General features: G+C 43.8%; 2 protein-coding genes across 4 annotated transcripts in view; one reads left to right on the top strand and one right to left on the bottom strand.

Annotated features, from left to right (window-relative positions):
* Positions 1-383: 383 nt before the first annotated feature.
* Positions 384-5,231, bottom strand: FAM72A (family with sequence similarity 72 member A). Its single transcript, XM_030001196.2, has 4 exons — positions 5,014-5,231; positions 3,922-3,999; positions 2,683-2,807; positions 384-1,773 (listed from the first exon to the last, which is right to left on the bottom strand). The coding sequence occupies exons 1-4, from the start codon at positions 5,163-5,165 to the stop codon at positions 1,679-1,681; spliced, it is 450 nt and encodes a 149-aa protein (XP_029857056.1). The 5' UTR covers positions 5,166-5,231; the 3' UTR covers positions 384-1,678.
* Positions 5,232-5,677: 446 nt separating this feature from the next.
* SRGAP2 (SLIT-ROBO Rho GTPase activating protein 2) overlaps positions 5,678-15,182 on the top strand; it is a 115,450-nt gene continuing 105,945 nt past the window's right edge. For all 3 annotated transcript variants that reach the window (XM_030000405.2, XM_030000403.2, XM_030000407.2), the window contains exons 1-2: positions 5,678-5,774; positions 6,841-7,380. In XM_030000405.2, the coding sequence (XP_029856265.1) occupies positions 7,314-7,380 (67 nt within the window). In that variant the 5' untranslated portion in view covers positions 5,678-5,774; positions 6,841-7,313. The remainder of the gene's footprint in view (positions 5,775-6,840; positions 7,381-15,182) is intronic.

Below are 15,182 nucleotides of genomic sequence, written 5' to 3'. Positions count from 1 at the left end.
AATTCTGTTGGAAAAGTCTTTGTGTGAGATGTCACCTTGCCAGCTTAATACTGTAGTCACAACATGATGAAACTCGTGCAGCATAGAAAACTGGCAAAAAAAATGGGATGTTGTGTTACAGAAGAGTCAACTGACTAAACACCTTTAAGACTGAGAAACTGTCAGGTTTGTCAGCCTAAAAAGGAGGTGATTTTTTGGGGGGTGGGGGTCTCTAAACCAAAATCATAGTAGTAAGAACCTGATTATGCAACTAATTTAATACAAGTACAAGATTCTATTTCATTGTTTTGATTATCTAATATCATTACACATCCATATTTATTACAGCCCAGAAGACTATGTAGTCCAAAACTTTTATTTAATAAGCAGACATAACACAGGAAGTCAAAACAAGACATACACATACACACGTACATATGTATACCAATATACATTTAAACAATGCAGAAGAGGTAGTACCGTTAAGAAATATATAACATGCAGTAAAAATACTAAGACAATTCACATTTGCCTTCATTGCACCTCTTCCAAGTATCACAAGAGGCTATAGAACAATGTATTCAGCACCAATCCAAACTTAAAAATGTACTCTGTTCTCTTACATGATTGTACCTTGAATTTTCTGAAGGTGATCCTTCAGGGGACAGTATTTAGTTCATAAGTTAAATACTATGGCTGTAACAACTCAGATAATGAGCTTCGAATCCATTACTTCTCACAGGAACCAGATTGTCTGTACGCTTCAGGATGTAAAGTTAGGCATGAACACCAAATATTTAACCTGATCTCTTTTTTCTTTCTCTAAGACAACCCCATCAGATGACTGAGCTCTGTTTTGGAGGGATGCCTACCCTATAAGGGGAAAAAAACACCCCATAAAACTGAATAGAGTTTATTGTTGACCTTAAGAAAAACTCCAGTGTAGGCTTGAAGTTCCATTAGACAGTAAGTAACTGCAGTATTTAGGTTTTACCAGGGGGGGAAAAAAAATTATCTCTGCAGAAACATGATCGTAAAAGTACTGAAAGATGAAGAAGGGAAAACTCTGTAAGATAGCCCCCCTGTCCACGTTCAAGAGCATCCTAGCATGCCTCAGATGCTCAGAGAACAAGCTGCTAAAAGCAGGAGAGCCAGATCATAGAGCCAAAGCTCCAATACTTTAAGCCACTTATTCAGCAACTCTGTATACTCAGAATAGAAACTCTGGGCAATGGTCTGTGTGACCACAAAAGCAGAGCTCTCTCAGAACTTCGTTAACCAGACTGACTATTTCTTAAGATTTTTAAGCTGTACTTACAGCAACTGAAAGACTTTGCTCTGTGAATACTATTTTAGGAAAGAAGAAAAAATACAGTTAAGAAGAATTATCAACTGTTGAGACTTAAATGTAAAAACCAAAACAGACATAGACCTCAGTAAATGCACCTGCCATCCGCATTTCCAGATCTAACCAAGGTGTGTCTCTAGTCCCAAGATCCACACTAGGCAGATTCAGGAATCTAAGGAAGGCTACAGTGAAAGAGGAAGGTGATATCTTCCTTTTTTAGGATTGTTTTCCAGATTTCCTGGTTTCCTGTATTGTTTAAGCTCTGACGGGCCAGCAGGAAAAAAAAAAATCCAAACAGAACAGCAATGCAACAAATCTAGGGAAAATACTGTAGTATGTTGTAGATAACATTTATCTGATATACTCCTCCTCAGAGATGCAGGACATATCTTCATCTGTGCTTTCTTCCAAATCTGGCAAGTTGCCCCAGAGCAATACATTCACACCTGGTGGGAAGGAGGTAAGAAGACAAAGGAAGGAAAAAAGAAAAAAGTATTTTTGGATTGTGACCTTATTTTGAAGTTTCAAACTGTCTATTTTCAGAGAAGATAACTACTCTAATCATTGCAAAACCTGGTAAGTCACGTTCATGATAAATATATCTAGACTATTTCCTATTTTTCTTGCAAAGTGATCTTGTAAGTGTTGCTGTTTACAGCATAGTTCAAAGAATAAGTCCCTGCTCACAGATGTATTTATATAGCTAATTCATGTAATTATTGATAATGCCCTCATGGCTGATTTATTTTTAAATGCATTGATCTGAAGCACAGGTGACACTGAAAGATTTAGACAATAAGTTACTCCCATCTGCAAGGAAGAGAAATGATTTGTCAGAATGCTATGCATTCCTGAGGACTCAAGGCAAATTATGCTAGACACTTGGCATCCAAACAACACCTAGCTGAAGAAGCTAGCTAGCATGAGCTGTAACTTCAGCTTGAGCTAATGAGGACTCAGTTATATAGGGTCAAAGTGACAACATGACTCACCCAAAAAGAGTGCCCGTTGGACAGCTGCTTATGTAGCTATACATATCACTATAAATAGCAGCCGGTGGCTGTGTTCATACTAGTTATAATATTGCTTCAGAAAATCCTGACTTCTGTCCACAAAAGGGATAGGTTAAGTTTTCTGATCAAGATAAATTTCCACTCAAAAATTTTCATTTACAAAGTAGCTACAACTACCTCCCCGAAAGTAGTTTGCTAGATTAGCAATACAGTAACGCTTGCCTTATGCCTCCATATGTTACACTCCCTCCATATGCTTTAACTATATTGAGATGCCTCATTAGAAAGAGGACTTGGAATTCAAGATTTTAAGGAAGAGAAGGAAACATATGTGTTCCTTACCAGAAGAGTCTAGTCTGTTGATGCCAAAGACTGCTTGGCTATGAAACATCCAGAAGTGGCCATTATTACAGGACAGCAGGCAAGGTTTGCAGGGAGAAATCACATGATAACCGACAATGTTACCACTAGAAAGACAAGTGAAATAATGAGCAACGCAAATGCCTGATGAAAAGATACGTAGGCTTTTCCAGCTCAAACTAATGTTAAATAGCCATGGTACCAGACCATTGTGTAATGCTCCTATTTTGATAAAGTTAAGGGAACATAGTTAAATAAGCATCTTAAATACTTAGGGAACATCTGTCAGGAGTTACAGAATATCTAAGTTTTAGATCTTTGGCATAGAGAACCATTTAGTAACCTAAATTGTGTAATCCAGATTAGTTTACATACCAACAAATGGTGTAGTTTCTTTTTTTTTTTTTCCTTTGGAAGGCCAATGATTCCATTGGAATCAGTGTAGAAGTTCATCATGCACATAAAATCCATCTGTATGGAAGCACTGTACATGGGATGATGTCAGTAGTAGGAGTAATGAGACAGAATACCGAAGCCTTATCTACTCTCCTAGGTTGAAACCTAGAACAACTGTTTTTCTACTTTCTCAGTCATGCGCTCTGGTGAGATATTTCTGTTTCTCTACATCTAAAAAATAAAATACTGTGTTCCTATCACCCCCCCCCCCCCATTTAAATCTGAACAAGGTAAAAGTCTTGATTATGAAGCCGAAAGGATCGTCTCAAATAACTGTGAGCTACTTGAGAGTTGTTGTTTTTACTCTTAAATATCAGGCATTAATAAAGAGGATAAAAGAACTCCAAGAACTTTAGTGACAGCATGTTCCATCTGCTAGCAACAACTAGATCTGCCAAGAGGATGTTCTATTAATTAGAATATGAGTAACTACTTCTTAATGTGGCCTTATTCACACAATTATCTCAGTGTTGAAGCAGACATTTAATCAGGCAGGTGGCATGCAAAGCTTTCCCATATACTCAGACTACTGACAAGGTTGTCACATTTCCACTTGGGACTTGCACAGAAATAGACTGGCAGCCATGCCCAGAAGTAGTGGGCTGAGTTTCTATCAAACAGCATTAAAATTGAAATAGAGTATGCAATCTGTTCATTCATCCCTTAACTCTTGCGCTGCAGTAGTCTGCAGTGAGAAGGTTAAACAGTATCGCGTCAGTGCACACACGATGAGGAGGTGTTCGTGTCACTGAATGGCTTCCTTACCACTTTAAACACGCGATGTTCTTCAGTTTGCATTTGCAGATTTCAGTAAAATAGCAACTTCCGATGAAATCAACAGTACTAGATGGGAAGAAAGTAAAAATACAGAAGTTCAGGTGTGGCTATGATTAAAACTATAAAGTTTTGGTAATACGGGTCTGCAGTCACAGCAAAGTGATGTTACCATTACGGTCTTGTGTGGTTTTATTTTAACCTTTCCCAAGAGCACACAACTCCTTTTTCCTATCAGCTACCAGCCATTCTCATATAGAAACAAAAAGAGACCCATGAGATGTTACATTAATGTATCGTAAGTCCTCTCAAATTACATCAGAAAGCACCGCTGCTCTCAGTACTTCCTAAGGCTTGCAGGCTTGGCCCTGCTGCTGGCTGCGTGGCACTATCCGTCAGACATCTGATTATAGACGTTGCCCTGGTTCCTGGCAAGTCTCGGCTAAGACTACAGAACAATAGCTTAAAGGCTAGGACATTTAAAACCAAACCTTTGATTTCTTATCTCCTCTCTAACCCCTACTTTCTTATTAACATGCCATTTTGCAATCTTATTTCCTTAGCATTCAAATATTGTTGTGGGAAAGCAACAAGCAACTGACTTGGAAGAGAGTCGTGCTGGAACCAGCGCAAGATCAGGTTTGTTCTGTTTACAGGTATTTGCTTCAAATTCTAATCTTAAGGAAGGAGCTGGAGGAACTTCCCGTGGCTTCCTGAGCCTACGTCTTCCCCACGAATAGATTAAATTAGACTTTTCATTTGCTAGAGGAGGGACAGCCTTGCTCTCGCTGTCCCGCCTTGGCTTCCCCAGGGCTGAAGGAACTGCAAACGCAGGAACGGGTTGAATCGTGCCCTTTGGGGCCCTTTTCCTGGTGACACCACGTTTGTAGAGGGATCTTTTAGGGGGCTGGCCGCTGAGGACCGTGCGGCCTTGTGGGCCCCGGCCGAGCCCGCTCCCTGCGGGGCAGGCCCGCGGCCCCGAAGCTGACAGGCTGCGGCTCCCGGGCCGCCCGTCCCCCGCCGGAGGGACCCCCGTGGGGGGACCAGCCGCCCCCCCCCACCCCGCGGGGTCCCGGCGCTTACCCCGAGGGCGGGATGTCGGTGGAGTAGAGGTCGATGTCGGTGTCCGCCAGCAGCACGGCCTTCATCCCCCGCGAGCTCAGCACCTGCTGGCAGAAACGGCAGCACAGCACGGCCACGCACCGGTCCTCGAAGGTGCAGCTGCTGGTTGACATGGTGGGGGGACGGACACCGCCGGGCCGGGCCGGGCCGGGCCCCGCCGCCGATCCCCGTCCCGTCAGCTCCCGACCGCCGCCAACGGCCACGCTCCCACCTGTCAGTTTGAATTCCCGACCTCAGTCTCCTATTGGGCGCGGCAGGACCCGCCCCCCCATCTGATTAGTGGAGATCAGCGGCGGGGCCCACCCTCTCCTTGCAGGTCCGTTGGAGGAGACGGGTGGCACCACCCCTACCGCCTGGATATTGGTGGAGGGGCACGCCCTCCCTTGCTCCCATTGGCCCAGCCGGCAGCCTCTTTGCATGACTCGCCCCGCCCCTGCGCAGTCCTTGGGGCGGAGGCTACTGGGCTCCGCCAGGCCCCTCCCACTCCGTCCTGACGGGGCGGTGCTATGGGTGCCGAGCGGCGGGAAGAGGGGTGGGCCCAGCTGACAGACGAAGCCGTCTGGTTGGCCGGAGCGCCCGTCGCTCCTTGCCCAGCTCTCTCCGTCGATTGGGCAGGCCGCGCGGCGGGGCGGGCCGGCGGCAGGGCCGGTGAGGGGGACCGGGTGGCGGGCGCCAGCGGCCGGAGGACGCCCGGCTGCGGGAGGCGGCTCCGCAGCGCCCAGGTAATCGCCCCGCCTCGGCCGCCGGGTCCCGTCCCCTCCCTTGCCAGCCCGCCGGGGGCCCGCGGAGCTGCCCCCGCCGCTGCTCCCGCCGGCCGGCCGGCCGGCCCCACCGCCTCCCCTCAGCCTCCCCTCAGCACGGCCCTGAGGCGGGGCGCGGGGCCGCGTCCCTCAGCCCCGGCCCCCCCCCCCCCCCCCCCCGGGACCCCCCCACGCTTCCTCTCCCCGCCGCCCTCATTGTTCTTCCCGGGCGGGATGCGGATCCGGCGGGTGCCGTGTTTATTTATTTCTTCCTTCCATACGCGCATCTTCCGCGGGGGGGGGCTGCAGCCTCGCCCCCTCCCTCCCCCGAAAAAAATGGGGGAAAAAAATAAAATTAAAAAAAAAGACGGGAGAAAAGTTGTGTCCCGCCGTCCCCCTGCGGGCAGGTTCCCGCCTGCCTCGCACATGCCGGGCTGCGGGCCGGCTCTGAGCCGTGCCCCGGCGAGGGGCCGCCGGAAAAAAAAAAACAAAAACCAAACCAAAAACAAAACACCACAAAAACCCCAAACCCAAAATAACCGACAATCCCCGGAGCTGCCGAAGGAAAAGCTGCGGGTGGAGCCGCGCCGGAGGGGACGGGTCTGGTGTGGCGGGGAGCTCCCGGGCTGGTCCTCCGGCTCCCGCCGCTGGTGTGGCTGCGGGCTGGGGTGCAGTTTTGCCGCGGAGGATGCTGCAGCTTGGGCAGGCTCTGGCTCTTCCTCCCCCCCGCATTGCTGCTCGTTTAGAGAAGGGCTTTTTCTCTGCGCAGGCTGGTTCCCCTCCCCTCCCTTCCCTCGCTCCCCTGGGGACCCCGCTTCCCAAATGAGCCCCTTCTCCCCCCCACCTTGGGGCTGGCTGCCATGTAGGCGTTTTCCTTTGGTTACCTGGCCGGTCTGCATTTCTAACCTCATGCTGCTGCTTAAAGGACAATTTGCAATGTCAGGGCAGCTTTTCTTTCAGTCACAAATTTTGGCTGCGCATCTTGCGACTGCTGGCTGCAAGCTGTAATTCTCTAAAATTTTTTTTTTTTTTTTTTTTGCGTTTGCAGGCAAGCAAACCAAAGAAAACGGCTTCTTGTCCTCCGTTTCTGCTCTCGTTTGGGATTTGATTTGCATCATCTCTGAGCCCATTTGAAAAAAAAAAAAAAGGCAAACCAAACCCACACAAAACATGTTGTGCGGAAGGACTTCCACTCCCTGGCTGTGCTATTAACGTTAGCAATCAGGAAGAGCCTTTGGGGGCTGCAGGATCTTGCTAGTCTGATGCTGCTGCTAAAGGTTTTGGTGCAGGGAGACAAAACTGCTGCCTCTTCCATCCACTGATCTCTTAACATCTGCATTTTGCTGCTGCTGTGCTCCGTCTCACACCCTCTCTCCATGGACTGATTTTTTTTTTTTTCCTTTTTGTTGGGGGGGAGGACAAGCGGAAAATCAAGGCATCGCACTGAGAGGAGCGAAATTGCATTTTTATCTTGTGTTCTGGTGGATCTGTTTTGAGGTTAATCTTTTTGGAAAAGAAAACATGACGTCGCCAGCAAAATTCAAAAAGGATAAGGAGATCATAGCTGAATATGACACTCAAGTTAAAGGTAGGAATGGTTTTATTTTCATCTCCTTTGCTATTGCAGTCCTGACTTGCGATTGTAGGAGTTTGCAGTAGATGTTTGGGTGGGGAAGGGGGAAATCATTTGCAGATTGCCTGGAATTTGCAGGGCTTTTTCATAATACAATGCTGGATCGGGTTTGCAATGCTTTTTCTTGTCCCCATGGGGTAGGTTCCTACTATGGTATTGCCGTTTTAAGGTATCACGGTAAGGGCTTTTTTGCAGAATATAACAAATCTTTGAGTTCCAAGAGATCCATATTTTTCTATCTGCTGTTCTAAAATATGGCTTTGCATTTGAAATATGAGAGCCAGTTAATTGCTTTTTAATCCTTCTCCTATCATGGGAATCTTTTAAAAATCTGTGTAGTGTCAGAAGAGCATATTTCTACTGGTACTAACAGGGACTGTGCTGAGGGTCCCTGTAAAGCTGTTTGTGCTAGAAAGTTCCATTATTCAGGATTTTGCTCTTGCTGAGTCCATAATATTACTGCTTGGTTTTTCTTACTCTGCTCTTGGGTGTAACACCTTAAGGTTGCAGAGTGTGTGTATGTGTGTATACACGTGTGTATATGCATACATATATAAATGAATAAAACGAATGTATCAACGTTATTCCCACCATCTTAAGAAAGGTAATAAAGAGTCAGAGGCATATTTGCAATGATCATGCAAGTCTTCTGCAGAATTCAGTTGGCTGGGTTTCAGGCTATCATGTGCCCTAGGTTTAAAAAAAAAAAAAAAAAAAGGATCGTGAAATGTCTACTTAGCTTCTTATTTTTGCAAAGTTTTCAAGATAACGCTTATTTAAAAAAAATTATGGCTTGTGTATGGCTTGATATATTGCTTTTAGGAAGTTATGAGATATAGTGATTTATCTAATCGGTTAAAACTTGCTTGGTATGCTCATAGCATGCAGGAAAGATGGCCTTCGGGCAGGGTTGATTGAGTTAAATCAATGCGATTTAAAAAAACGTGATTTAAATCTGAGTAGGAAACCTAGATTAAAACTGACAATTAAAATATTGTTTTGCAATTATGTACTTTAGTTATTTTTCCTACTGGGGGGGCTGCTTACTGGTTGCAAATGATTAAAACACGTTGTCCTACAAGATGCATGCCCTACACTGACCCTAGTGCTCTGTACCTAGAAGTAGTTTTGACATTTAAGTTAAAAAATGCTTACCTGAGCAAATACAAAGCTGGGTAAGAATTATTTTTTTTTTTAATTATTTTTTGGGGTTCTTAAAGTTAGAAATGGAGAAGAGCGTGTTTCTTTTTTACTAGTTTAGTTTCTATTCCTGTTTTCTAGCTGTCTTTGGAAATGGGAATTGAAGTCAGCGTAAAATTAGAGGCTTATACGTTCTTTCATTATTTACCCCATCAAAATGTGCATGATGGATACAAGCTTGTAGTCACGGTATTTGTGAATTGGACGCAATAATAAGAAACAAGGCTTTAGAATTAGCAGAGCGCATCTTCTCACCTCTCAGGTTTTTTCATGTGTTAGAAATCTTTCCCTTCTTTTTCAAGAAAGAGACCAACAAGATGGGTAAAATGGAAATGAGCCTTCCCTGTGTGCAGAGACCATTACTGCCAAAACTCAGTTCATCTCTCAAGGTGCTTATGCAGAGACCTGTCAGTTAGCCTGTAATTGTGGTCCCAAAAGTGAATTGTTGTAGTAGCATATAGATTTTTTTTTTTTTTGCTTTTTGCCTTGTAAAAGGTTCCTATCTTAAATATGTGAGGTTAAGAAGACCAGAACTGTGTAAATGGATCACGAGGGGCTGGGAGAAGGGGGGTTCCGTCCTGAATTAGTGACAAGGACAGCTACGAGTTTGTCTTGGGATATTCATCCCTCTTGCAGTTCAGCTTTCCCTGCACGGGGGACTCCAGAAGCGGCAGCCCCAGAAGTGGCTAATGGGAGGTGTTAATCCATCTGCTCTTCCCTTGAGAGGGAGGTGTACCTGGGCCGAACAGCTCAAAAATTCATATGACAGTGCGGTAACAATCCTCTCCCCCACCACCTCATTTGTTTCGAAGTACAGGGGGGAGCTTCCCTGCTCCACTGAGCTTCAACGTTTCACAGGCTGCTTTGACAATGGGGGTCGTTGTCCCTTTGCTTTTAGGTATCAAGTTTAGGGGGAGACTTTGAAGTTATTTATGCTCCTCTTAAAATTTCATGAAACTTGCTTTACATCTCATAGATACCTTGGCTCTGGGTTGGATGGTGATTTGGCTCTATAGGGAAGCTCTCATGAGCGGTAAGACCTCTTGTCTCTCTAATTCCAGAGGTGTGCTGGTCTCTCTGCCATGGTGGGAAGATGAGACGGTACTGAAGACACACTTAAATCCAAAAGTGTAGTGCTTGCCTAATCATTAAACATACCATGGTCCTTACATAAAAATTTTGGTGTCCTGATCAAATTCTGACTTTAACTGTGGGAACAGCGTAGAAATGGTGTTAACTTTGATTATGGGTTGTTTGGTATCTTTTCTCTTGTGTTGTGAAATGATGCCATGAAGCAGTCACTGTAGGAGTGAGATGAATCAGGTGTTGGCGTGCTACGTACATTGTAAGGTGTCATCTGTTTCTCAGATGAGAAAACTGTGGTATTTTTTACTGGCATTTAGAAACTTGCTGCAATTTTTTGCTACACTCCATTCTGGCTGTGCACTGGAAGCCGTGTTTAGAGGCTTCATTTAAAACCATTAATCCACAAATAGGTACTCGAGCACTTTAAATTACTACTAATGGAATGATTGAGCTTTGTTTAAAAATTGAATAGTCTTCAGTTGTTAATCAAAAACTATTTAAAGAATAATTCGGTTATGGTTAATAGATTGTTATTAGGCAAATTTTTAATTTTCTGTTACTGAATGAACTTGGTAATTTTTCTTGTAAAAGGTGTGTGGGGGTGACAGGGTGTCAATGAGTGAAACTTTTTGTTCTCCCATTGCCATGCTCTATAGGTATTTGTTGTCTTCTTCCAACAGCCAGTTCTTTGCCTCTTTTGGTTTGGAGTTAGCTCTTCCTGTGGTTTGCACATGCAGCTAATGGCAGGGGACATCAGTATTAGGATGAAATGAATTTCTGAAGGTGAAGACTGTTTACCTCTTACACGTGCGACTTACTGTGCAGAAGCTAGGGGACATGGAGGGAGGGATGTGTTTTTTCCTGATTACTTGTGCACTACGGTTGAGGACAAGCTTTGCAGTCTTGTAGGTATTGGTGCAGTGCATCCATCCTTGGAGGTTGCTGGAACCAGACTGGATACAGCCTTGAGTGACTTGGTCTGACCTTATAGCTGACCACTGGAGGTTGGGGCTGGATGACCTCCTGAGCTCCCTTCCAACCTGAATTGTCCGACGATGCCATGGTCTCCAGTATCTGGAGGTTCAGTTACAAACTCGATGTCTTCTGCAGAAGTGAGTTAACCTGCAGCGGTGTCCAGACAGGGTAGCCTTCCTCAACAACTGCACTGACCTTGAGTTTTTTGCCTCTGGATGATGCAAGCAAAATTTGCGTTGTATTTGGTTGCATGGGCTGTGCTATCTGCGCTTGAATGTTTCACGCTGTTGGGAGAGGAGAGGTTGCCAGTATTAGAGGGCTCTTCTTGCAAGACTTATTGAGAGTGCCTCGCTCTTTGAGGAAACTCTGAAATGGCTGCGTGTCGTGTTGTAGGAATTCTCCTGACAAGATGACATGGGGTCAGCAGGGGAGGGAAGTGCTGCTTTGATACGTTTCTGTACCATGTGCTCACAAAGATTATGAGTTCTGTGAAGCTGGAAAGTGAGATTCTGTGGTCTCCATATGGAGCCTTTGATATCTCAAGCTCATCCCCTTGTCTGGATTGTCTCTCCCAATTCCTTTGTGCAAGTTGCGGTAAAGCAGAGATAATTAATTTATGCTGTGTAGTGTGTTCCATATGAGATTTGGATGCTGCCTATCTATGCCCAACCAAGGACTGTCAGACTGTTTTTAATGTATTAAATTGGAGTGTACATTTGCTGAGGAAAGAAGCGTCAGTGATTTATCTCTTAATTCTTTTTTTCTTTCTCCTCGTGTCCCACAAGAGCCTTATATTTAATTAGTTTGTATAAAGCTTCAGTAAATAGCTTCATGGTTTGGGCTACAGAAATTTAATACTGAAATTCTTTACACAGCAAGGGTTCATAAGCCACTTCTGTCCTTGAGTAGTCTCTAGCAAAGGTTAAAATGCATCTCTTGCAGATCTTGCAGCACAGCCCAAAAAGCACTAGGAGTATGAAAAATAGATGAGGTAATTTGTAGCAGGAGTGAGCACAGCACAGAGGTGGCTGCGTGGTTATTTAGCAGTGTGTGTCTTGAACTGAGAGAAGATGCCTGATAAGAACTTCAGGCAAGCCTCCCAGCTGCCATCAGATTCAGGCTACTATAATGTCTCAAACTTATTTTTTAATCTCCTAAAAATTGCTGATAAATTTCAGATAAGTCCCTTTTTCTTTTCTGGGTTGAACAACTGATAGCGTATTTGATACGATTGTGATCTTTTGCCTTAAATGCTACTTAAAAACGCCTTAAATGCTGCATACAAATCTCATTCTTATGGTACATCTTCCGAGTGCCTTGATTGATGGGCAGCAGGTTTTAATCCTGGTAAACTCTTAGGAGTGGTACAGACCTTCTCTGTGTGAAAGATTACAAAAGTAGTTGTGACTGGGTCAGCAGCTGTAATTTGGGGGCTAGAAGGGAAGTGCGATGCTTTTGGTGGTGATTTGAAACAAAATTGGCATTTCTCTCAACTCTTGAAAGTTTTCTTGTTAACACTGCACATGCAGCGCTTGTCTACAAAGAAGGTATTTGTAGAACTATCTTTAGATTTTTTTAGATCAGTGAGTTGAAATCACTGTAATTTATTTTGTTCCTAAACCTGTGCACCTAGGGATTTTCAATACTGTTGACGTTACGTACATATGATGATATGTGTTCGTCTTCTGTTCAGGTCACCAAGTTGGTCGCTGCACACTATGACTGTGTTTGCAGATCCGAGCACCATGTATGTGTGACTTCAAGAGTTATGGCTGAGCTCTTGGCCACTTCTTTGGCAACGCCTATTTAATACACTGCGTAAATAGACTTTTCAGCCATGCACCCTGGTGCGGTTGAGTGGAATAGTTTTAAATTTTGAGATTTTGAGTTTGTATGTATTGGATTACCATTTACATTTAAAATGTAAAACTACCTTTTAAGGGGTTTTTACAGTTAATCATTACTCTGTGCGTGTAAGTGATTCCATTTGTTTGCAACAATGACTTGCTCCAAACTCCGGCTATGGAATTGCTGTAGAATCATCTGTTTTTCTGCAGTTCTTGATAGTGCTAATCCCTTGAGTTTTGGAGCTGGATTGGGCCAACAAAGCAGCCTGCTGCCAGAAAGGGGGAAGGGGCTGTTGAGAGACTGGTTTGATGTTACAGCAATAGTTTGTATTTCATTTCGTCCTATGTACAGTTCCTGCTAATGGATTATTAACGAGGATGGAAAGAGGTGAAAGAATGCAGAGTCTTCCTTCTTTCCACTGCATCTCCAAAATCCCTCTCTTGCAGATTCATCAAGTATTGCAAGGCTAGAGACCAAAGCTGACCAAAAGGCTCGGTCCACTTAAGTGTTGCAGTTTCTTCCAAAAGCAGAAGGAATTGCCAGTGTAACTCCAGTAGGGTTTCTATAAAAAGTTTACTAGTGATAGCCAGTTTTCCCTAACTCCCAACTAAGGGAGCCCCACGACATTTTTCCTTAGCTCTAAATTATTTCCTTTCGCAGTAAGGGTACACATTAGTATGTTTTCCTTTTTCTGTTAGTTAAAAGGCTTGACTTTTCTTTTTTTGTTTTTAATGCTTACTAATTTTTGCCCATTTTGGGAATTGGAAGAACTTATTTGCCTGGTCAACTTTTTCAGCTGTCTTTACGAAGAGTGAAAAATCTAAATCTTTGTTGAGACGGAAAGTATGTTTAAACACATGTTCTTTTGAATAGCTTTTGCTATGCCATGCACAGTTGATACTCATTACTTAGGACTTTATTTAGTTCACTTTTGTATGACTTTTGCAGATTTCATGCCTTCTTTTTGAGAATTTCTACAACATCATGGGAGTCCTGCTCTCTGAATATTGTCAACGTTTTATAGGCGATGGAAGCAAATGCAGAGTTATGGTTTGATTTGCTGAGGGATAAAAAAAGTATGGGAGAAAATGGGAGAAAGGGTCTTGACTTCACAGTAATTCCATCATTAGAGACCATTCTTCATTTCTACTTTCTCTTTCTCCTTTTCTTCCAAAACAGCAATATTACAGAAGACAAAACAGGACCTTCTTTTTGTGAAATCTCTAGGTAGTGGTCAGTGAAACTCTTGATGTGAGTGTTTAAAGTCAGAAAACACATGTGGATATAGAGTAACTGTGTCAACGAAGCTCAGCTGGTATTTCTTCCAAGTGGATGCTGCAAATGGATTTGAACCATTTAAAGTAGTATTTTTTTGCCATCAAAGTAACTATTTACTGTTGTTAAACTCTAAAGCTTCTGACCCAGTCATTTTGCTTTCAGTTGATACAGTGAGAGTTAATCGTTGCTTGGAAAAAAATAAGGGACTGGGAATTTAAAAAAAAAAAAAAAAAAAAAAAAAAAAAAAAAAAAGAAATCACTTCCTCTGCGATTCTGAATGTAAAAGCATCATGTGTTTATAAGAGCTAGAGTTATTTGGGAGTGCTGCTTGCAGTCTGAAGCAGCGTGGGCATGATGTTAGGATGGCAGCATGCAGCCTGTGGTGAGCCTAGATGAGAGTCAGTGACAGGCAGCATCACGAAGATGCGCACGTCAGGAGAAACGAGCCCAGCATTTGCTGTTCTTTAACCAAGCAAGGCAACAGAAATGGAAGCAAGTATAAATGTAAATGTGAGCTGTGCCTGGGTGTAAATCTCAGCTGATATGCCTGGCACAGCCCTGCAGTTTAATCTAGTGTGCACCCTTTTGTATGCTGCAGCATGCTGCACAGAATAGTGCAGTAAATCTTTGGCATAAACTACAAGCAGCAATTTCTCAAAACATTCATAGGGTTCCCCCCTCTCCTTTAATGAGCGCTTTTTCTCCAACATTTTCTCTGAAGGGGTTGCTAAACGTGGTACAAAAATTCTTAGGTCTTAAGTGTTTTCAGCATGCCACAGAAACAAGTTTTGCTTCACTTTTATTTCTGTGAAATCAGCTGAATTAGGCCAGGGGAGCTGCCTTATCCTGTGGCACATAAGCAGCTCCTGGCTTTTTGACTCTTGAGAAGGAGCCAAATAAACAGATTAACTCTAAACCAAGAGTGGATTTTAATCTACAGTCGTGAAGTGCTGTGGCAGGGTGATTTGGTCAGTCCTAGTAAGTTTGAAGTTGTTTTTTTTTTTTTTTGGTAGGACTTTCCAGGAAGAGCCTTTTGGCTTCCCTTCTTTTAAGTAGGGAAGGGTTTTTGGTTTGTTTTTGTACCACTGTAATTGGACAACAGTTTGCATGCAGAGAGTAAGCCATAGAGCTATGCAATTTATAGATGGGGAGTGCTTGCAAATTGAATCTACTTAAAATAACAACAGTTGTTGCCTGGGAATTAGTCCCCGACTCTTTCTTTGGACAGTAGTCCAGTCCCACTGCAGGGACATACTCTGACAGTCCCGTGAGGAAGGGGGGTTTGTTCCCGACGGACCTGTAGCTGCCAGAATTGCTAAACTGCTCACTCTGAACAAGTGGATCGATTGTTTTCTAACCAAAGAACCTAA

The sequence above is a fragment of the Aquila chrysaetos genome, chromosome 24, assembly GCF_900496995.4.
Source record: "Aquila chrysaetos chrysaetos chromosome 24, bAquChr1.4, whole genome shotgun sequence".
NCBI lineage: Eukaryota > Metazoa > Chordata > Aves > Accipitriformes > Accipitridae > Aquila > Aquila chrysaetos.
Note: the sequence above shows the minus strand (reverse complement) of the source record. Positions and strands in the feature narration are given on the sequence as shown.